General features: G+C 53.7%; 2 protein-coding genes across 3 annotated transcripts; one reads left to right on the forward strand and one right to left on the reverse strand.

The window, feature by feature from the left end:
* Positions 1 to 1,665: 1,665 nt before the first annotated feature.
* On the reverse strand, positions 1,666 to 18,173 carry TRIM72 (tripartite motif containing 72). The gene is made up of 8 exons (XM_024744417.1): positions 18,037 to 18,173; positions 9,334 to 9,420; positions 8,476 to 8,872; positions 5,680 to 5,775; positions 5,361 to 5,591; positions 4,527 to 4,549; positions 3,508 to 3,626; positions 1,666 to 2,594 (listed from the first exon to the last, which is right to left on the reverse strand). Exons 1-8 carry the CDS (start codon positions 18,063 to 18,065, stop codon positions 2,017 to 2,019), a joined length of 1,560 nt encoding a protein of 519 aa, XP_024600185.1. The 5' UTR covers positions 18,066 to 18,173; the 3' UTR covers positions 1,666 to 2,016.
* Positions 10,339 to 18,208, forward strand: LOC112399310 (apoptosis-associated speck-like protein containing a CARD). 2 transcript variants are annotated; one of them, XM_024744411.1, is made up of 3 exons: positions 10,339 to 17,079; positions 17,303 to 17,359; positions 17,929 to 18,208. In XM_024744411.1, exons 1-3 carry the CDS (start codon positions 16,806 to 16,808, stop codon positions 18,162 to 18,164), a joined length of 567 nt encoding a protein of 188 aa, XP_024600179.1. In that variant the 5' UTR covers positions 10,339 to 16,805; the 3' UTR covers positions 18,165 to 18,208. The 2 variants fall into 2 exon arrangements, with proteins under 2 accessions (XP_024600179.1, XP_024600176.1); XM_024744408.1 differs by having other exon boundaries at positions 13,791 to 17,079; positions 17,723 to 18,083.
* Positions 18,209 to 23,489: the final 5,281 nt, after the last annotated feature.

The raw sequence follows: 23,489 nt of genomic DNA on the forward strand, positions 1-23,489 counted from the left end.
GTCGGAATATAATCGCGTTTATTCATGCTGCTGGATTCGACAACCAAAGAATCCCTTTACTTTATGGTTTTACCTTCTAGCATGAAAGAGCTTCTCAAATGAATCCTCTCTTCTGTGTCCCAGAGCCAGGGCCCAAGAGGCCCTCCTCTGTGAGACGCAGCCAGGAGTGCACCCCCAGCCAGGTCTTGAGGCCTTTCTTACCCTGCCCACCTTCCTCTCCCCCCACCCCCAGAAAATCCCCACAGTTGCCAGGGGGCCCCAGGCCTTTTCACACAGCAGCAGCAGGCCCACTGGTGACAATGCATGGCTGCAGGCCTTCACCCTCCCTTAGGATGAGAGAGGCAGCAGCCACCTGTCCCACCTGCCTGAGTCCCCAAAAACCTCTCCCTCCAGGGAAGAGGGACTCCCACTTTTGGCTTCAGTGGTTACTCCAAAACCCAAGAAACAGGGCTTTGAGTTAAAAAAAAAAAAAAAAAAGTTGGCTTTTGAGGAGGCAACTGGGGGGTGGGGGATGTGATGAGGTGGGAGCTTCTATCCTCCACAAGCAGCAGGGCCCAGGGCAGGGCTAGCTTCAGGCTCTCTCTCTTCGTTGGCAACTTGGGGGATTTCCTCCATGTCCTAGACACTCAGTGCACATATTCCAGAGACAAAGGGCAAAAAATTGGGGGTCAGTTTATTCACCCAACATAGGCTCTGGCAGTTTTTATTTTTATTTTTTTAAATTTATTTATTTATTTGTTTGTTTTTTACTTTTGGCTGCTTTGGGTCTTCGTTGCTGAGCGCGGGCTTTCTCTAGTTGCAGCGAGCAGGGGCTACTCTACGTTGCGGTGCGTGGGCTTCTCATTGCGGTGGCTTCTCTTGTGGCAGAGCACAGGCTCTAGGCGCGCGGGCTCAGTAGTTCTGGCTCACAGGCTCTAGAGCACAGGCTCAGTAGTTGTGGCGCACAGGCTTAGTTGCTGCACGGCATGTGGGATCTTCCCGGACCAGGGCTCGAACCCGTGTCCCCTGCATTGGCAGGTGGATTCTTAACCACTGTTAAGGGCTTCCACAGGGAAGCCCTCTTGCAGTTTTTAAACAGCTGTTGCATGGAGGAATATGTTTTGGGTCTTCCATGCCTCATAGCTGATAGCTATGTGATAACTGACTCTCTATAACAGAGAGCTGACTGAACAGAAGGAGGGCTACCTAAGTCAGCAATGCTTCCGGTGTGATCCTGCTTGTGACCTGTAGCATCAGCACCCCCTGCAGACTTGTTAGAAAGGCACATTTTTGACCTGCCCTGGTGTACTGAACCAGAACTGTTAGGTGCTTTGAAAAGGTGATATTGATGCATGCTCCAGTTGGGGAATCACTAAGTGGAAGGACAGTGAGTGATTGCTACAGTGAGTCTGGACCCTGGCAGTGGAGGCCCCCAAGGGGGAGCAGAGTGTGAGCCTGCAGGGGCTCCTTACTCTACATCAGGGCTCCCCAACCCCCAGGGCCACAGACCAGTGGCAGTCTGTGGCCCGTTAGGAACCGGGGCCGCACAGCAGGAGGTGGGCTGCACGCAAGCCAGCCGCAGCTTCATCTGCGCTCCCCATCGCTGGCATTACCGCCTGAACCATCCCCCACACCCCCGCCCCCAACCCCCATCCGTGGAAAAATTGTCTTCCACGAAACCGGTCCCTGGTGCCAAAAAGGTTGCGGACCGCTGCTCTACAGAGTTCTCCAGCTCCTCCCCGCAATTCTCCCCAAGTCCCCTGACCCTTCCCCAATCTGTTTCTTCCCGGAACCCTTGGGCTTTCCTGGTTCCCCAAGTGGAGTTCCCCCACTGACCTGACTTCAGATCTCCCTTTCCCACCACCACCCCAACCCCTGGCTGGCAGTCCCCTGTTCATGTCAACCCCAAAGTTCTCAGAACGCTTGGAGTCCCCCGTCCCCAATCCCCTCCGCCCTGCCTTCAAGCCCGGCAACCCGACCCGTCTCTCCTTCCAGGCCGGCAGGGCCCTGCACCCCTCCCCAAACCCGGCGGGTGGCTCAGGCCTCGCCACCGCCGTCGGGCCCCACGAGCAGCAGCGGCTGAGTGTTCTTGCCCTTGTCGTGCCAGCACACGTCAAAGAAGGGGTACACAGGCCCGGGCAGGCGCTCATGGAAGGCGAAGAGCAGCTCGAGTGCGTCGGGGTCACTGGCGTCGTAGAAGGAGAGGACGCCATCGCAGAAACTCAGGTAGATCCCGATGCGCGTCGGCCGCCTCTCGGGGGTGCGCAGGGCACGGGGCTCCTTAGCCTCCACGTGAGCCTCCAGGATCTTGCCTTCGCGCAGCCCGAGCAGCCAGAGCCCCTGCGAGGGCACCGCTTGCAGCCGGCCGCGGCGACTGGCCTGGGCCGAGATCACGCCCAGCGCCCAGCGCGGCTTGTCGCCCACCTCCACCTCCCAGTAGTGCTCGCCCTCGGAGAGCAGCTGATGCGCCACGACCGCCACGGCCTTGTCGAACTGGCGCGGGTCCTCTCCGGCCGGCGGCGCCTTCTGCTCCGAGCACTCCACACGGCGGCCCGAGGCACACAGCACCAGGCTTGGGTGGGCCGTGCTCGGGTCAAAGGTCAGCTCCTGCAGCGCTGCCACCGGAGGGAAGAGGGTCAGGCCCTGCGGGTGTGGCTCCCGCGAGCCTTCTGCCCACCCACCTGTGGGCCAGCTTGGTCTCCTCTAATCCTCCCGGCATCTCTGGGAAGTGAGCCCCTCTCTGCTTACTGGTGGGGGCCAAAGACCACACCTCTCAGGGCTTCAGACAGTTCAGCTGTAAAACGAGGCCGTAATTGCCTCCTTCCAGGGTTGTGGGCAGGAGTAAGTTGATACAAGGCATGTCACTTGCCGTCTAAGGCCCCAGAGCAGGAGATGCTCAGGAAGCCCGGTCCTAGGCAAGTCCCTACCTCGCCCCACTGTGTGACCTCAGCCTTGATCCAGTCTCTGGGCCTTAGTCTTCTCTTGGATAAAATGGAGGTCCCTCCATTCCCACAAGTGAGGGCTGCACCAGCCTTGTGTACGTGTCCTGGAGCCTGTAACCTGCAGCACCCCAATGTGCTTTAGCTATTGGGGAGAGGAGGCTGAGCCCTTGGGCCTCCCCAGCCACAGGCCAGAGTCAGTGTCTGACCGCAGGATTCCATTGCTGCAGGTCCTCAGCCCCCAGTTAGCAGGGATCATCATCTCCACTGGCCAACAGGGGCAGGGACGGGCCAAGGATCACGCAGGGCTCAAACCCGGGCCCCAGCCTCCCCTGCTGCCGGCAGCAACATCCTTTCAGTAAGCAGTGTCCTCACCATGTCAGTCACCCACCTGAAAACCCCATGCCCTCTCAGATCCCTCTCTGAGCACAGGTTATGAAGGTGCAGGGAAACCCCAAGGGAAAGGGGCAGTGGGCCCTTCTTGGATGACCTCCCCAGCTGGGATTGGGAGGCCTCTCTGCATGTGGCCGGAGCCTCCCATCAACCACACAGTTACAAACGCAAACCCAGAGCGAGACCCTCCCAGTACCTGGCATCAGAGCTCGGAACATCTTCCTCCACACCTGGAATTTGAAGTCATCTGAGATGACGGGCAGCTGGATATCCAGACGGGCAGGTGGTGGTGACTCTGCCAGGATCTTCTGCAGCCTGGTGGGGGAGGGGGGGGAGGTGTGTGCAAAGGGACTTCCTGGAGGAGGCACGGGGTTGGGGGAGGGCAAGCGGGAGTACCCAGAAAAGAGGAGGATGCGTGCTGCGGTGGAGTTCCAGGGTCCCCCCCACACCAGCCCCACCACATCACATCCTGGCTTAAAACTCCTCTGTTGGTGTTTCAGTTGGGAAAGATGAAAAAGTTGTGGAGATGGATGGCGGTGATGGTTACACAACAACATGAATGTACTTAATGCCACTGAACTTAAAATGTACACTAAAAAAAGATGGTTAAAATGGGGAATTCCCTGGTGATCCAGTAGTTAGGATTCTGTGCTTTCACTGCCGATCCCTGGTCAGGAAACTAAGATCTCACAAGCCGCGCCAAAAACAAAAAAAAAAAAGGTTAAAATGGTAAATTTTATGTTATGAATATTTTACTAGAATTTTTTTAAAGCCTTCTGTTAGGATAAGGTCCAGCTCCTCCGCCCTTCACAGTTGGGCCCCTCCTGCCTCACCAGCTTCATCTTCTCTCCCTCTTAGCGGTTTGCACCGCTGTTCCCCCTGCCTGCAATGCTCTTCCACCAACTCTTTAACCTAGCCAACTCCTGTTCACTCCTTCAGCATCCAACTCTACAATGCACACCTCCGGAAAACCTGCCCTGGCCACCCCCTCCCCTCCACAGCAGCACTGAGTGATTCCTGTGTGCTGTGTCCCTGTCTGTCTCCAGGACCAGTCTGGGAGGTCCCTGAGGAGAAGGACGGGTTGGGTTCTTTTCTACATCCACACAAAGTGCAGGGGAATCGCAGTGGACTGAATGCGAGTAGAGGGTGAGCCAGCCAGTGTCCCTGGCAGGAAAGGGCAAAGTGGGAAAGGGGGCAGGGCCAGGCTGATCTCACCTGCTGGTCACCAGGCAGTATTTCTGGAAAGAGAGAAAAAGAGAATGGAGCTGAGCAGGCAGTGGGGACACTGGGGACTTCTGAGGGTGGGATGGACCACAGAAATGCTAAGTGTGGGACCAGGAAGAGAAGACAAAAGAAACCCAGAATTCAAGGTCGCCCTTAGCCTTTTACCTCTGTGTGAATTAGAAAAAAGTACCCTCCTGGGACTTCCCTGATGTCCCAGTGGTTAAGAATCCGCCTGCCAATGCAGGGGACACGGGTTCAAGCCCTGGTCCGGGAAGATCCCACATGCCGCGGAGCACCTAAGCCCGTGCGCCACAACCACTAAGCCTGAGCCCTAGAGCCTGCGAGCCACAACTACTGAGCCCACATGCCTAGAGCAACAAGAGAAGCCACTGCAATGAGAAGGCCGCGCACCATAACGAGCAGTAGCCCCCGCTCGCCACAAGTAGAGAAAGCTGCGAGCAGCAACGAAGACCCAATCCAGCCAAACATAAAATAAATACAAATCATTTTTTTAATTTAAAAAATGAATAAAGTACCCCCTTCCTCAAGAAACTAATTCCACCTGGTAAAAACATTGTCCTAATAAACATGCAGACCTACAATATCTATGATATGAATGGTGCCCACTTAGATATAGTGTCCTTGCGCAGTGCCCAACGTAAACAACCATAATGGCCATCTTGGGGTGCACCCCTCCTCAGTGTGTGACACTGGCTCTCCCCTGCCCCTCTCTGGACCTCAGGGGTCCCTGCCTGACAATGGAATGAGGTCTCTGAGACCTGAACCCTGGCTGAGGCGCAGAGAGGAAAGCCACCCAGCGCTCACCATGAGGAACTCAGTCTGTGGCTTGTCTGCCACCTCCTCCAGCACCTTCTCCATCTGCCGCAGCTGCTCCAGGTAAGAGTTCAGGCTCCCCAGCTCCCGCCGCAAGGCCACCCCTGCCTCACTCCGTACACGTTCAGCTTCACGGTCCAAGGAGCCCTCCAGTGCAGCCAGGAACAGCCGCATCTTGCCCAGCTGCTCTCCCACGGCCCCCCGGAACTGACGCACTGTCTCCTGTGGGGACAGACAGACAGAAACGTTTAGCCGGGAACCCCCAGCCTAGACCCCCAGTCCCCGGGCTCTGCTGCGCGGAGCCCCTCACCTCCACCTCCACCAGCTGATGCTCCAGCACAGCTACGCTCTTCTCCTTCCGCATACATGCCTCCTGCAGCTGCAGCTTCTGCTGTGGGAGCTGCGTCTGGGGGGTGAGACATAAAGAAGTGATGCTGCTGCCCACCTCCCCCACTTAACCTGCTCCCTCTGGCTCAGCCTCAGCACCAGCTTCTCTTCCAGCCAGGCTGGCATCTTACCATACACGCTCGCTGGTCTCAAGCCCTTGCCGGTACTGGTTCTGAGGTCTAGAATGCTTCACCCTCCTGTGGTCTGGCTAGGTAAGTCCTCCCTAGCCTTGCCTTCCTTCCCTGATTCCATCCCCTCAGCAGACAGCCCCCCAGCACAGGTCTCTGTGAGGATGATAATCACAAATGTGGTTTGGTCTCCTCCACTGGAGGGGCAGGGGCTTTGCACACAGCAGGTTTCAGTGGTGAGCAGAGGATGTGAAAAGAAGAAATGCAGCCTCCTCCTATTCCTGGCCTTCACCCTATCCTTAAAAGCAGAACCTTAGCAAAACGCCCTAATCAGCCTCCCCACACACCGGTGGGCTCTTGGGGTAGACATTTTAATAAAAATGTCTTCTGCATGAATGAACCAAACATATCTGTGGGTCAGCTCCTACCCTAGGTCTGTCAGTTTGTGATTCCTGAAATGCAGGTGTAGGGGAGTTCCTATACCTCCAGCCAAAGCCACTGTTTGCTGGGAGGTGCACGGCCCTGGAATCAGACCCATGGCCCTGGAATCAGCCATGCCTCCATGGCTTCCAACCTCAGTTTGGTCTTCTGCAGAATGGGAACAGTCATCCCCACCTCACCTCTGGTTGTGACAAATTGGCAGCCTCCTTCCCACCTCCCCCTAAAGGAAGCTGGGAGACCCTCTAAGCACTGTTTGCTGATGAATCCCCACTGGAATTGTACCATGGGCTCCCGTGGCCAGCCGCCAGGTCCGTCTCCTGCCCCAGACGTCCTGCAGGGCCACAGCCCTGCCTGCTGCAGGACAGGGTGGGCCTGGTGGCTCTCAGCCATCCGAGGTTCATGGGCAGAAGGGCTGAGCCATGGGGACCAAGCACAATGCCACCCTAGAAGCTGGGGGCTGCACAGAGACTTTCGGAACATCCCGCAGTGAGGAGGTGTGGGGAGCAGTGCTCCACGACGTGGCGTGTGGTGGATCTTACCGACAGGCTTGTCTCCTACTCCGAGGCGTGCAGGAGGAGGCAGCACGGCTTCAGGGGGGTGTGAGTGTCCCCCTCACCCGGCAGATCCCATTCAACCATACTTGGGTCTGGCACATGGTCTCTGGACCCAGCCCCTCTTCCTCCCCAAGGACCCAGGTGTTCAGTCCCACCCCAGGCTTCCTGCCCCGCTTCTCCTTCAGGCTCCTTCCAGGGATCCCCATTTGAGACCTCCAGCCAGCCCCTCTCTGCGGCTTAGGGTTGGGCTGGTACAGGCCCTGGCAGACTGTATCCCACCCCACCTGCCCCCTGGAGGCTCCTGGGCTGCCTGCTGCCCTGTCCCATTTCACAGACTCTGTTCTCTCTTCACAGATAAAGATGGATAAGGATGGGAGTTCTGTGGTTATCAGCAGAGGTGAGCCTGGGTAGGGAGGGCTCCTGGGCGGAGGAGGCTCCTGCACTGGGTTAGGGACCACCAGCCAGCACCGAGCTGGACTGTGCTAGGCTGAAGCCGGAGGTTCGGTGAACTTGGGCCCCTGGGAGAGAATGGGGCCCTCGAATACCAGCCTCAGGGCGGGGTCTACCCCCTCTAGGAGTCTGGAGCCAAGGAGAAGTGCATTGCAACGCTGATGTTTGTGGGCAAAGATTACCCACCCCCCCACCCCCCCAAACAGCAGCGCGAGAAGACGCTAGCAGTTTCTGCACCGCGGAGACGGCGACGGAGCACCGCTCCACGCCTCCAGACCCCGCCTCCTCCCGCCCCTGCACCTGTCGTTTATTCTTCCAACGACCCTATAAATGCTTCATGACAGACCTCCTCGGGCCTGTGTATACCTAAACCCTCCCGTAGCTGCATGCGTGTGATTTGCCATACGTATGACAGCTGAGCCAGCGTGTGCCTGTGTCCCCATTTGCCAATGTCTGGGTGTCTTTGCTGGGCTTCCATGGAGATCGCCAACCTCGGGGCGCACAACTGTGTGTGGGCTCTGGAAGCGTTCGGAACTTCCAGCTCCAATCACAATAACAGCCTGGACTTGGGTCTCGGTGCCAACCTGGGCCTGTGCACAGAGGTGCGTCCCCAGGCGTGCCTTGGCCTCCCGGGTCCCCTTGGATTAGGCCACATCTGATGACGGTCAGGCCCGCACAAGCTCTGCTGCTCCAGGGGCGCAGGGGGGGCCACCGCCCAGCAGCTGTGTGCCCGCCCCGCCCAGCACCACGCCCCCCCCGGCCAGCCCCGCCCCTCTTACCCGGGCCTGTGCCCAGCAGCAGAGCCTGCGCGCCTGGGCCGCGGGCACCGACTCAGTCCTCGCTCAGCCTCCGGCTCCGCAGACTCCTCCCTATGGCTGAGTCCCCCGCATCTCCGGCGCGCTCCAGCTGGCGCGCCTATCTCGCCGAGGCCGGTCTCCGAGCGCCTCTTCAAGGCTCGGGTCTCCGCCAAGCTCCGCCTTGAGCTCATCAGCAACCCCATTCCCTAGCCGCCCCGCCCTGCCCGCGTACCTGGCAACTCCAGGCGCCCCGGGCCCTGAAGCTCAAGAGGCCCGATCGGCCCGGCCCCGACCCGTCCAACAACCCCATCCGCCCCCACCCCCCACCGGAGGCCGCCCGGCCCCGCACCTTGAGGCGCGCATGGGCTTCGGCGGCGGGCAGCAGGCGGTGGCCGCGATGCGAACCGAGCGAGGCGCACACGCCGCACACGAGCACGCGGTCCTGCTCGCAGTAGATGCTCAGCGGGTCTAGGTGCTCTTCGCAGTGGCCCTGCGGCACCTGCGCCAGCCCCTCCACCAGGCGCGCCAGCTGCAGGTTGGTGCTGAGCGCCTGCGGCCGCGTGGGTGCCTGGCAGCTCGGGCAGAGCACCGTGCCGTCCGCGGCCGGCTCCCCTGCCACGCGGCCCAGGCAGGCGCGGCAGAAGCTGTGGCCGCACTCGGCTGTCACGGGCGCGTCGAACAGCTGCAGGCACAGCGGGCAGGACAGCTCCTGGTGCAGGAGGCCGGGTGCAGCCGACATTGCGGGCCTGGGTAAGGAGGTGTCGGTCAGGGAGGCTCAGCGGAGCCACAATCCCGGGCCAGCCCCAGCCCCAGGCCGGGTTGGCAGCCCCGCGCCGGGTTGGCAGCCCCGCAGGGAGGAGCCCCAGCCTATAGAAGCCTCTCATCTCAAACAAGAAGGGACTCTGGTTCCGGCCAAGGGAGGGAAGGGGACTCCCTCTCAGTCCCAAAGGCAGCCTCAACTGCGGTTCTCAGCCCCGGCCCCCCAAATAGCCCCTATCAGGGACCCGGTCTCAATCCCAGTTCCTAAACACGAGGCTGGGTTGCAAACACGGTCTTACCCACTGTCCTTCCCCCGACTTAGCCCCAGGCCTCAGCCCCAACCCCAGATTCTCCAGCGCCCCCCCCCCCTCCCCTCTTCTCACCTCTCCAGGGCCCGCAGCCCTCCCCTCCTCCATATCCCCAGGCCGGCAGGACCCGCAGGACTCACAGGTCTGGTTGGAGATCTTGGACAGAAAGAGACTTGCAAGAGGCCCAGTCAAGGTCAGGCCTAACTGTAGGTGGGTCAGATCTGTGTCTGAAGACAGGTGAGAAGGAAGCACCGAGCTCAGACCGAGGACAACGGACACCACGGGTGATGGGCCCGCATTGAATAGCAGACAGACCCTCCCAGACAGCTCTGGCCCCAGGACTATATTTAGCTGCCCTGCCCATCCCCTTCCATCACTTCTGGAAACCGTTCTAAAAGTGAGGACTGAGCTGTCAGCGGACAAGCATCACATGTCAAGGCCACCTGTCCTGGCCCATCCCACTGTCCTCTCCCCTGCCGAGCCTGGAGCCAGAGCTCAGAGCCAGCAGAGACAGGGCCTCTCATACCACGGAAAAGACAGAAACATGATGGAAGGGAGTCTCCTCTTTCTCCCTCACCCCAGCCTCCGCACTCTCCAGCCTCCCCCGTTCCCTGCCTGTGGCCCCCTCCCCAGCTTGTCACCCACTTATTCCCCAGGGTTAAGGCTCTCCAAAGTCACACTGGCAGTATTATTTCCACATTCGGGAGAATAGAACCTCCCCCAACCCTGAAAGTTTTTATTCCTGCAGGGCTGAGGGGAGAGCCTTTTCCCTGTTGGTGTCTCCAGTGCTCAGCACAAGCTGTGGGGCAAAGTGGACCTCCCTAAGTGCTTCGAAGATGAGTGATAGAGGGACAGCTGAATAAATGAATGAGCTAGATCCAGAGCCTGCAGCCGAGAGCCTCAAGGCTTATCCTTCGAATCTCAATTTAAAAACCAAAGTCCTAGGGGCTTCCCTGGTGGCGCAGTGGTTGAGAGTCCGCCTGCTGATGCAGGGGACACGGGTTCGTGCCCCGGTCCGGGAAGATCCCACATACCACAGAGCGGCTGGGCCCGTAAGCCATGGCCGCTGAGCCTGCGCGTCCGGAGTCTGTGCTCCGCAGCGGGAGAGGCCACAACAGTGAGAGGCCCACTCACCTCTCCCTCTGCTCACTCCTGCCTCGACCTTTGCATTTCTCTCCCCTCCGCCTGGAACACTCTTTCAAACCCCAGTTATTTCGTGGCTGCCTCCCCTTCCTCCCTCAGATCTTTACCCCATGTCACTTTTTCAGTGGGGCTTTTCCTACCTCCCTGATTTTAAATCTCACATCTCCCTTCCCCTTTTTATTTTTCTCCATAACATTTATCACGATCTGACGCATGATATATTTTACTTGTTGGTTTCTTGTCTGTCTCCTCCTACCAGAATATAAATTTTGTTCACTGCTCATCTCCAACTTTGAACAAAGTCTGTGGCACACAGCAGGTGCTCAGTAAATACTTAGTGAATGAATAAACACAGAGACTCACTCTGTCCTCTTCTGGCCTCTCAGCCTTTTCCTGGATTTGTTCATTTCTCCCTCAACCACTCTCCATCTCTGTTAGTCTGAGCGTCGACAAGAGCCAGGTCAATTGTCCCATGAGAGTAGCCAGACACCCCGTAGGTGAGAATCAAGGAAGAATTATTTTCCCTGCTTATAAAGGAGAAGGAAGCAGCTGTCCCCCTTCCCTCCTTAAAAGTCTTCTTTTTTTTGGCCACGCCTTGCAACATGAGGAATCTTAGCTCCTGACCAGGAATCGAACCCATGGCCCCTGCAATGGAAGTGTGGAGTCTTAACCACTGGACCACCAGGGAAGCCCCCCTTAAAGATCTTCTTACTCCAACTTTTTGGCAAGTAAACAAATCTCCCCAGAAGTCAGATAGCTCCTAGCACACCTCTGCTTTTATGACTTGTCTCTGAGTTCTGGGGCTCATTCCTTCTTGAACCGTTGAAGTTCTTGCATGTTTCATGCTGGCCCGCTGAGGGAGCTGCTCCAGGCTCCCTGGCACCTGGGGGTCTTAACCTAGGAACTTTGTTCAGGCTGTAATGATTTGGGCCTCTCAGGAAGAGATAAGTGAGGTTTTATCATTCTTTAGGATTAGAGCAATTAATCCTGGTTATATGAAGGATTCTGGTTATATGAAGAGTCTCAGGAAGATAGGGCTTTTTACCAGAACCCTGAGAAATCCAGAGAAGTTCCACTTCCCCAAACAGGAGGCAGGTGGAGATGAGAACACATCTGGAGCTGGTCTCTGAAACCACTAGCCACTTCATTTCAGTTCAAAAAGTCAACATCCTGAATATAGATCTCACCTGGAGTTTCCACCCCTACCAGTCTAGGGCTGAAGGTTTTGGTCACTAGGAGTGGGTGCCCAGGAAAGGGAGGTGACACTCAACTCAATCCTTTTCTGTAGATGGGCCAGATCTGACCTCTGACCCATGAAAGGGACATAGATCATCTACAGCAGGGTGGGGGACAAGAAGGGGCCCAAAACCATGTCCAGGGGAGGAGGAGGTGAGGACTAGTATTGCTGAGGCCCAGAACTCAGAGGGGGCAGATTTCAGCTTGTCCTAAGGGAGAGCTTCCCAACGGCTGGAGTGATAAGTGCCATGGGAGGTGAGAACTCCTTGTATTAGATAAATGCAAAGAGAAGCCGGAAATCCCCCGATCGGGGCCCCTGCAGATGCAGGATCTGAATGCTGGTGTCACAAACTCATGCTGGGTGTCCCCAGAAAGATCACCTACCCTTTTGGGCTGCAGCATCTTCAGCTACAATATAAGGATAAGTAGGCTAATCATACCATCCCTGTAGGGTTGTTATGAGGATGAAACTAGATAATATACTAAATAAACAGCAAGGACCGCATGCTGGCACCCAAGGACTTCGGAAGCAGTGACTGCCACCACGAGGCTCAGATCTTGACTGCTCTATCCTCATCGTGTGACCTTGATCAACCTGATTTTCTCATCTGGAAAATGGGGATCATGTCAGGATTATTATCGAGACTATTGGATCGTTAGGAAGATTCAACAAGCTAATTCATAGAAAGCTATTAGAACAATGCCAGGCCCGTAGAAAATGTTCAATAAGTGTTGAGATTGATATTATTACAATTATTACTACTAATTGTTCCAATGAACCTTCCCTACAGCCCCATAAGGTCAATAACATCATCCCCACTTCACAGATTCGGAAACTGAAGAATGTTAAGAAACTTTAACAATGACCAAAGCACCTACTCTGTGCCAGGCCTGTTCCAAGCACTTCACAATTCTCAATCCATTTATAGCCTCATAACCTCATTTATAACCTCATAACAACCCCATCATTTTCCCTATCTTAACAGGAAGTCATGAGGCATAAAGAGATTAAATGACTTGCCCAATGTCCTGGCAGTCTATGGTCTTCTGACCCCAGGAGGTGCAATCTGGCTCCAGCAATCAGTTACTCTCGTTGGGGGGGTAGAGGTGTCGGATCACACCCAGGAAGCATCTTACCACCACCAACTGGTCTGGCCTAGTCCAGGGGGCAAGAAGGTGGGCCCGAGGGGAGACCCGGAGGTTTTTTCCTGCCAGGAGTCAAAGCTCAGAACTCGGAGTACTTCCCCCAGAAAAGGGGGGCCCAGGGAGAAGGGATTACCACAGCTTCCCAGAGAGTTGCCCAGGGCTCCTATTCCCCACCTCTGCAGGGGGAAACCTCCCTGCAGTCTCCAAGAACGAGCTGGCTCTGAGTCTACCTCCCTAGGGTACCCTAGAGAAGCCACTGTCCTTCTCATAGCATTCATTTCCTATGCGCTGGCGAGTGCAGACCCCGGAAGAGGGCTGTGACCACCCTGAGTCACACAGCTAAGAGGTAGAGGGTCAGGGAATCAAACCTGAGTGGGTCTGATACCCCTCATCTCCTGTTTTTCCCACTATTCCACAGTCTTCTGAATGTGCTTTGTAAGTTTCTTGAGCATTCTGCAAAGAGGAGGAAGTTAACGTTATCATTCCTAGTATTGCAACATCTGCCCTCCTAAGGGAGTATTCGGACAGTCTGGAGGAGGCATACATTTCCATGTACATTATCTCTCCAAGCAATTTGTCAATTTCTGAAGCCAGAGAGTGGGACTTTGAGGACGTAGGTTGGAATTTGGGCCCAGGAGTCAGGTGGCTCCATCTGTATTTCCTCATGTACTACCAGTGCAGTCTTCCAGAGGAATTTTTGAAAACTTCAGTTTCCTCCTCTGTGAGGTAGGATAGACACACTTACCTCATGGGGTTGTTGGGAGAATTAAGTGAGATTATGCATGTTAAGTGCTTAACACAGTGCCTGGAACAGTAAATTTGAAAAAGGAAAGCTGTCGTTACTATTATTAGTCTCCCACATCACTTATCATGAGGTTGGGCATCTAGTAGGTTCTTAGGACATCTTTTTTCTAATTTGTAAATTTTTATTTTTTATTGAAGTGTAGTTGATTTACAATGTTTCAGGTGTACAGCAAGGCGATTCAGTTATACGTGTGTGTGTGTATATATATTCTTTTTCCAATTCTTTTCCATTATAGGTATTACAAGATATTGAATATAGTTCCCTGTGCTATACAGTAGGTCCTTGTTGTTTATCTATTTTATATATAGTTAGTACATCTTTTTAGAATCAAACAGATTCTCCTTCTGAGTTGAGAGTCTACAGTGGGTTCAATAGAGCATGTCCACCCGACAAGGTGTCACTTGTGCTCTCTGACCTCCAGCCTGAAATCACTGCAGGAGTGAGGCTTCCACTGCAAGTAGAGGATGCTCCTGCACTTCCAGCCCCTTGTCCCTTGGCTCCCTGTGACATCACACCAAAGTGCTAGCGTGTGCTCTGAGGCATGTCAGGCGAAAAATCACAGCCGGATCTTCTGTGTCTCAGTATGAATGTGTGTGAGCAGGAATGAGACTGAGTCAGGTGCCAGGGGCCAAGCTGGGCCCAAGACGAAGGGCCCTGGGTGGTGATAAGCAGGAACAAGGGAAGGGGCCCTGTGGAAGCCAGGTGTGAGGAGGAGACCTCCTAGTCATGACACACACTCCCCAGTGTGCAATTTCCTGCAGCCCCAAAAGTTCCATTGAGATGTGTTACGTTGGTTTTACGTAAAGCCAAGGCCACCCCATCCAAACAAGAATTCAAGAGATGCAGTCAAATGGCCATATGTACGGCCAAGGGGATCCCTGCTCTTTTGGGGAGGTGCGGTTTGAATCAGGCAATCGCTTTTTAAATTCCATGGATCAAACACCCACAGCTTCTAAGATTCCAACAAATGTGAAAAGAGCAGGTTTCTATGATTCTAGATTCTAGGATTCTTTTGTCATTTCATGAAAGCTTATCAAGGCTGGATCTGTGCCAAGCCCTGTGCTGGGTGCTGTGGACCTGAAAGGGTCCTCAGTCTGGTGAGGAAAGCAGAGTGACCAGACACATTGTGTGGTAAACACTGTGAGAAAGGCATCATAGGGGCATCCAGCCGACACGGCCAAGGAATAATTCATTTTGCACAGAGGACAGTAAAGCCAACTGGGAAGAGTAGACAGCGGCCAGACTCAGAAGCTAACCAGACAACCTGCATGATCCCTCAGCTATATGACCCTGGGCAAGTCCTTCAACCTCTCTGAGCCTCAATCTTCTCACTTGTACAACAGGGCTACTATTCCCTATCCCAAAGGGACTGTTGTAAGGGTTAGAAATAAGGCATGTGAAGGATCACAGCCTACACATAGGGGCTCAGTTTTTCTATTTCTTAGAAAAAGTGACTCCTGATGCATGTTGGAGGACAGGCAGGAACTCATCAAGCAGACCAGGAGGGAAGAGAGGCCAAGTAGAGAGCAGGTGCTGCACGTGCCGAGGTCCAGAGGCCCACAGGGTAGAAGGTGCTGCCGAGGAAGCTGGCAAGGGACTTAAAAGGCCAAGCCAAGGAGCTTAGACTTGATTCTGGGGGCACTGAGGGGTCACAGGAGGTTTTCAAGCAGGGGAGGGACAGCATCAATGTGTGGGCTAGGAAGATGTAGCCTTCTGGCCACAGTGCACAAAATGACGTGGAGAATCTGCAAGGACGAAGACCAGTGAAGAGGCACAATAATAAACAGCCATGAGCCAGGGAATAGTAGCCGCTGGGCCACAAGTGCCACCCATGGTAAGGATGTTGGCACATAGTACTACCCAGCCTGTGTGGGGCAACACGCACATGGATGGGGAGCAGGGCCCTGCTACTCTGCTGGAAGCTTTTGGAACACATGTTGCAGGTAACACAGCCTCAGTCATTCCTTCGTTCAGCAAACCTTCACTGAGTACCTACTATGTCCCAGGCACTCTTGATGCTGGAGATTCAGCAATGAACCAGACAAGGTCCCTGCCCTCATAGAGCTCATGTTTTAGTGGGGAGGTGGGTGCCTAAACATACCCACAGTTACAATTTAGTCACAATTGCTGTAAGAGCTACAAATCAGTAGCAAGTGTTTTGAACTGGAGGGATTCTAAACCTGGTCTCCCAGAGGAAGTAGCATTTAACTTAAGACCTAAAGTCTTGAGAGTTTGTCAGGCAAAGAGTGAGGGAAGAGAGCTCCAGGCTGAGGGAACAGCATGTGCAAAGGCTTGGAGAAGCAAAGGAGCCTGGCACATTTGAAGAACTGAGAGAGGCCAGTGTGGTTGGAACTCAGAGATGGAGTGTGGTCAGGGTGTGGTGCAAGACAAGGCTGGCGAGGTGCACAGGGGCAGACCAGCAGGGCCTTCCCAGCCATGTTAAGGGCAAATTAAGGATTCTGGGCACAGCTTAGCCTCCAACGCCAACCCACGCCATCCCACTCCAACCTACACCAACCCAAACCACCTTTCATCTGCTCTTCTGGGTCAAGCCCCCTGACCCCAGAATAGCTCTCTTCCCATGACCTTCCCTCCAGTCAAGAATTTTCTCAACCATTCCAAGTGTCTCTTGTCATCACTTCCCAAGAAATTCAGTCCCTGGGGGACCAAATCCTGGCTCTCCCAGGAAGCATTTGGCAAGGTTTCAGGCACCATCAGGTAGCCCATGTTATGCTGGAATATTTACTAAGTGAATGAGTGTTATTATCCCCATTTCATGGATAAGGAAACTGAGGCTTGGAGAGAGAATGCACACACAGTAATCTCTACCCGTGGAATTTGGGGAGCTACGTGGCTGTTAGGATTCTATGATTCTGACCCTATGCCAGGGAGAGAGGATGCTAAGGTTTAAGGAAACATGGAGATTTCAGGGTTCCAAAATTCCACGAATCTAAGCCTTAGCGCTCCGATAAACCAGGTTCCTGATCTGTGCTACCTAGTCCAAGCCTGGAGAGGCAGGCACCACCCACGAGCCCTTTTCCACCGGGTCTCCTGGGTCCCACCTCTTAGACCAGCCAAAGGATGCAATCTGGGCGCCCCCCGGTGGCCAGGAGAGAAAGGGAAGAAACGCGGTAGTCAGGAGCCTAACACCCAAGGGCAAAGCTGAGGCAGGGACAGGAGTGAAGGCGGGGAGTTCCAGGCCCCGCCCCAGAGCAGACTTCCTGCTTGGCAGACTGCCTGAGCGAGCTGAAGCGGCGGCTGCGGCAGGGGACCCCAGGAGCCATGGGGTGCATGCGTGATGCCATCCTGGATGCGCTAGAAAACCTGACCGCTGACGAGTTCAAGAAGTTCAAGATGAAGCTGCTTTCAGTGCCGCTGCGCGAAGGCTACGGACGCATCCCACGGGGGACGCTGCTGCCCATGGATGCTGTGGACCTCACCGACAAGCTCGTCAGCTACTATCTGGAGGCGTACAGTGCCGAGCTCACGGTACTCGTGCTGTGCAACATCGGCATGCAGGAGGTGGCGGAGCAGCTGCAGGAGACCTTGCGCAAGGGTGAGTGCGCCCCCTCCACACAGGTCCAGACCAGTATCCCCTCTACACCCTCCTCCCAACCCAAAAGTTCGCCTCTCGGAGCTTCCGCTTCCCGTTTCTCCTACCCTTTAATAAAATCCTCCTGCTGGGGAGGCTTCCCGCGCTTGGTACTGACCTTGGCTTCCGGACCAAGAGACCCCCGAACCCAGAAACACTTGGAAGACACCACAACATTTTCTTACAGGCCCCGGAACCACGCCAGCCGGGATCAAGGCCCCTCCCCAGACAGCAGCCAAGCCAGGTAAAGCCTTCAACGCCCAACCTCACCTACCAGGGCACCTCACCAGCCCCGCCCCACCGTACCCCTGGCACAGCCTCTCTCTTGTCCCAAGGCCAGGAGCACCTGAAGAGCACAAAGCTAGGCCAACCCTTCCCACCCACCTACTCACACACCTCCAGGGCCCGAGCCTGGTTGGGAGGAAAAAGGGAGACAAAGTTAAACTCATCCCACTATAGGTAGAGTCCTGGTGGCATGCCCACCTTGAACCCCACCACTTAGGGTTGCATTCAGGGCAATTTCTAAAGAAAGCCTAGTGTTCAAGAGGGACAGGCTCCAGCACCCACCCTGGTCCCAGCTCATCCCCTCCCCTCCCTCCCACCCCAGCACTGCACTTTGTGGAGCAGCATCGGGCGGCCCTCATTGCGCGGGTCACAGACGTGGATGGGGTGCTGGACGCCCTGTACGGGAAGGTCCTGACAGAGGACCAGTACCAGGCAGTGCGGGCGGAGCGCACCAATCCTAACAAGATGAGGAAGCTCTTCAGCTTTGCTCCAGCCTGGAACCTGACCTGCAAGGATCTGCTCCTCCAGGCCCTGAGGGACACCCAGCCCTACCTGGTGGTCGACCTGGCGCAGAGCTGAGGCATCTTCCCCAGCAGCGGTCCCACAGACAACCCCTGGCAGTTCCAGCCATCTTACCTGGAGTCTCTGATTTTTTTAATATACATATGAAAATCCAGCTTGTACTTGGTGTGTCTTCCTACTTCCAGCCTGGAAGCTCATGCGGAGCTGAGCTACATATCCAAGTGCCGCAGTGGCTCAGATGAAGCTCTAGCCTCCGCCTGTTCCTGGGGCAGCAGACTCCCCAAACACTTCATCCTTCCTGCCTCAGTCACCAAGGAATGGTCCCTCACTCACCATTTGGTGGCTCCCTTAATGCCACCCCACAGGGTCTGCCCTTGAGACCTGTGAACACAAGTTAGTCTTGTGGCCAAGGTCTAAAAATTAAAATAGAAATATGTACAAAGGGCCTGGAACTGTGGGGGGCCAGACTTGACATGCATTTAGAAACAGACTCGTCTGCCAAGCTTCTCTTTCGCTTTTTCATAGGAAAAAAAATTGCAAAATGAGAGCAATTTTCAGGGGAAGTGACAAGAGTACTGTCTAAGCAGGGAAGAGCACAAGCCACCGAGTGTCCCTAGGGCTCCTTCTGGCACGACACCAGCAGGCGTCACTCCCTCTGCTCCCTCCCACCCGCTCCAAGAGGTTACAGGTTACACCCTGCCCAGAAAACATGCCAACCACAAAAGCAACTTCAGGAAATGAGTTCTACTAGCTGTTCCCTCTCTTGATGAAATTGTGCCCACAAAAGAAAATAGGAGTATTTATTTCCACAAAACAGCACTTAGGGAGCCTTTCCAGAGGCTGTTAGGGAACCAGATTCTAGGACCACATCCTGAGTACACTTTGCACCCAAATTCTTTCTGGCCTGCAGGGGGTAGATGCAAAGCAACAGGCAGGCCCCAAGGAGGCCAGATATCCTATCCTTAGGAGTCAGATCATCAGACTCGGCGATCCAGATACGAGGGTACCAAGTGTGCCGTTCACAATGATAGACCAGCACAGAATGGAAAAGCTGTATGAAGGCTTCACTTGGAACACCCTCCCTAGACAAAAGAATTGACAGATGCAGTGTTTATCCGCCTCCCCCCACCCCACACAGTCTAACACTTCCCTGTTCTGATGACCAGATCACCAGAGCAACAGGAGAAAACAAGTTGTTCACTGCAGGAGGAAGCTACCAAAAAGCTAAGCTAATGACCACTGCCAAGGCTACAGTGACATGGGACTGCTCCTAATGCCATTTAGGACTCCAGGAGGAAAACTGAGCCTCCCCAAAAGTGGGAATCAGCCCAAATACTCAGGATCCCGTGGGCTCATCTTCTTTGGCCAAATACCCCATAAAATAAGTGATGCTCCCCATTCTACCCTCAGCCCTTTTCTACCAAGTCTTCTTAAATCTTATAAACCAAGCCTCATTCAATCCCCGAGATGTGTTTGCTCACTTATGTTCTGAAGGACCTTGCCATTTCCCAAACTGAAGTTGTCTTCCTTTTACTATCCCTGTATCTCGACATATGGCAACAGCAGCAGCCTAACCAGAAATCAAGAAACACCAGCATGTTCCATAAAGTTTAGTCAGTCTTCCAACTTACATCCAAACACCTTCCTTTTCAACTTCACTGCCCCCATCTGGCGTTATGCCTTCATGTCTTACCACAACAGGCCTCCTGATCTCCCTGCTTCTCATCAACCACCTTAAAGGGCCTGAGTACTGAAAACTGATGATGGAAATGGACTCCCTTCTAACACTAGCACACCTAAGCCCCGCTTCCAACCTGATCCTGAATAACCCCATCCAAACTCTCCTACCTTCCTCTTCACATACCACCAGATCTCAACACTACTTATACACCCAGCCCTACCGCACGCTGATCCCAACTCTGGATACCTTGAAACCCACCTGTCCTAGCATGCCCGGAGAGGGCCTTCCTCTGGGCTCCAGTGGCATTTTCACCTAGGTTCCCTGTGGTAGAGCAAACCATATTGTCACATCTACTTCCACACAGGACTCTCCCATTAGACCCCCACAAAAAGACATCTTTTCAACCTCTGTACAGTGCCTTGCATGTGAAAAATAACATCAGTTACTGTGTGTGTCTACTGTCTTAACAGAGGATTTTTTTTTTACACTTCATAGGAACCTAATGCTTCAATGATATGGAGCCATAACACTTCCTTGCACAGCAGATGCTCAAACAGAGCAGCTACAAAAACTAGTGCAAGCCTGAGGCAAAAGACACAGTTCTAAGAAACAGCTCCCCGAAGTCGAAAGGCTTCTTGGGGGCTTTCTTTTTCCTTTTTATTTGGTGGGGGAGGCGGGGAGAAGGGTGAGGCTCAGAGTTCTACCAGCCACAGCATACTGGTTAAGGACACACTTCTGCAGCCAAAGGACAGATTCAAATCCCTGCTCTACCTCACTCACCAGTTATGAGACTTAAGGCCAGTTTGTACCTCAGCATCCCATCTATAAAGTAGGGATAACAGGACACAGCTCATCACCTAAAATCAACTGGCTCACAGTGAGCACACATTGGTGTCAACAGTGATCTCCAGGATGTTTCTGTTCCTAGCTGCTCAATGGCTTAGGCTCCTCAGTCTGAAACAACATTTTCTGCTCAAACCTCTAAGCGTCACAAGACTGAAAAAAAAAAAACACAAGCTGATCAACAGGTAATGTCCGCTGGGCCTGTGCTAATAAGAACAAAAACCCACATCCAGGACCCAGCCTTCCACGAGTGACCTTTTTCTTAGCTCCTGGCTTAAACTGTCTACATGAACAGTTTTGTACAAAACTGAGTTCCCCTTTCCAGACATGACGGGGGGAATTAGCAGAAAAGGAGTCTCTGCAGAACTTCAGAGCATCGCCAGAGGTGGCAGCACCCCACCAGGACCTATACACACTGAGTTAGAACCGACGTGCTAACCACATTGCCAAGCAATTCAGGTACGTATTCAACTTACACGCTGCTATAGAGAGAATGTGGCTCTGCCACCTCAGTCAGCCTGTGACAGGTTTGCAGAAGCCTTCTCACAGAGGGATCTGCCGTTTCACTCAGGGAAAGAGTATACAGGATGGGCCCGCTTCCCCTCAAATTCTGGTTTAAGAGGGGAGGGAAAAAAAAAAAAAAAACAGCCATCAAGCTAAATCTGACAGGTTCTTACCTCAAGCAGGCTGCAGTGAGGCCCTAAGGATCCTGCACGGAACAGCTACAAGGAATCAGTGCAATTGTGCAACACTGCCACCCTGAGGTGCACATGCAGAATGCTACCTGGAAAGCCTGGTTCCTGCTTCCCTTCAGTTTCTTCTTCCCATACCCACCCCACCCTCCTTGGCATTCTCTACCGGGAATGGCCTAAAGGTCAGTTCCCCACTACACACAAGGAATCCCCTATCTTCAACCACGTAGTCCAAGCTCCCTTCCTGTTTCCAATCCCCACACTGGTGGCTCTCAATTATCCTTCATGTTAAAGGAGCCCTTCATGCTAGCACTACAACCCCAAGACAATCCAAAGAGCTGAGAGAGCACAATCCATCCACAGAGCACTATTTCCAGACCCAAACTCCTCTGACATACTTCTGTTCCTCCCTCAAAAATATTTAGGAATTTTAGGGCTTCCCTGGTGGCGCAGTAGTTGTGAGTCCGCCTGCCGATGCAGGGGACGGGACATGGGTTCCTGCCCCAGTCTGGGAGGATCCCACATGCTGCAGAGCGGCTAGGCCCGTGAGCCATGGCCGCTGAGCCTGCGCGTCCGGAGCCTGTGCTCCGCAATGGGACAGGCCACAACATTGAGAGGCCCGCATACCACACACACAAAAAAAAAATTTAGGAATTTTAAATTCAATGGTCTCTTAAAGCTCTAACTGCTAACATCATAGGATTGAGGGCCAAACAATTTCTACAAGCCCAAAAGTCAAACCTGCTGGCAAGATCCACTTGACACTACTTCCTCGTTTCTTAATACCCCCAGCACCAGGAAGATTACCGTCTGCATGGGAAGCTGAACAAGATAATTTTTGTGGAAACCTAACTCTGAATTATTTCAAAATAAAAGTTAAAGATGAAAGGAAAGAGACTAAGTATTGAGGGCCCAAAGGCAGAAAAGGGAGTCTGAGTTCTGAAAAGACTGGAGAGGAATGGCTGCAGATGGGACCTCACACTGAGCTGAGCCTCTCACAGACTAGTAGAGGGAGTGAGACCTGGTTACAAAACCCCTGGCGGAAGACTGACAGGACACTGGAAGTGGGAAGCAACATGCCTAAATAAAGATGTTAATGTGCTGAGTCTCACAGGAGCTGGACCCAGCAACGACTTAACCTCAGCCCTATATCCAAGTTACTGAAATCCAGCATGTGATGGGGAAAAGGTGCAAAGCCTGAGAACTAAATCAGTGGAAGCAAACAGACCCGCAGCACACTTCTCCCCACCACAACCTACCCTCCTCACTTCTCCCTAGTCAGCCTGTCCCAATTCAAAAAGCCAGGCGCCTAAGTGCTTCCAGACTGCAGGCCATTTTCCATAATTCAGTAATAATGTATTCTTTAGATCTCTAAGGACTAGCCTAAGATCCTCATCAGAGAAATATGACTGGCTATTACTGGCCTAGTGCTTACAAGGGAATATGCAGCCAAGAGCAGAGGGCCCAAAGTCCAACCTCCTTGAGGTCTCACTCCTATTTTCTCGCCAATGGATAAGCTGGCACCAGAACCAACAACATTCCCTCTGTTGCTAGTTCTGTCGTCATCCATTCTTTTCTCCTGGAAAAGGACTCCAAACTGGATCTACCCACTAGACACTTGAGACTCTATTTTCTTTTACTTAATAGCAAAGCCCATCATTGAAGCCCTTTAAAGGACAAGAACTAAATACTAACAGTCCCAGTCAGTAACTGGGTCTCACCCAGAGCTTCAACCTCCTTCACCGCTAGCAGTAGGGATGAAGGAACCACAACGAAACCCTAACACCAGAACCCTACCCGGTGAAGCACACACAATAAACTTCTCAGAGACATGGGCAGTGCCACTCAAACCAAGCATCACTGTTAAGAAAGCAGAGGCAGCTGAACACACCAGGGAGAGAAACGATGCCACATCCTCGGCTCTAATTCTGAGGGTTTCTCAAGCGTACCAAGTTCAGTAAGCCAAAGGAAAGCACTGCCTGGAGCAGCTCAGCCATTCTCCACCTACTCTTGGTAGAGCACCTCCACACAGTAGGGAGGATAAAGCAGCTATTCCTTTTGACAAAGCCACAGCTTCCGTCTCAAGTTACCAGAGATTGGAAGACGAAACAACTCCTAAGAAGAGGACACTTACAGCATACTTGACAATTTTAAACCAAGAGAAAAAGCACTTCCCACAGGGGTCCCAGGCACTCTACGAGCTGTGCTTCTGACAGCAAAGAAGCCTGTTGCTGTTGGCTATAATTTTCAGTTCTGTATAACTAAAATTCAACTGCTTGGCAGGGATGGGCAAGTTTTCTAAACTCAGTTTGAGCTGGAAAAAAGGCAGGGGGGGAGATTTTTGGGGTCAG

Source organism: Neophocaena asiaeorientalis, unplaced genomic scaffold (assembly GCF_003031525.2).
Source record: "Neophocaena asiaeorientalis asiaeorientalis breed wild unplaced genomic scaffold, Neophocaena_asiaeorientalis_V1.1 scaffold91, whole genome shotgun sequence".
In the NCBI taxonomy this organism is placed as follows: domain Eukaryota; kingdom Metazoa; phylum Chordata; class Mammalia; order Artiodactyla; family Phocoenidae; genus Neophocaena; species Neophocaena asiaeorientalis.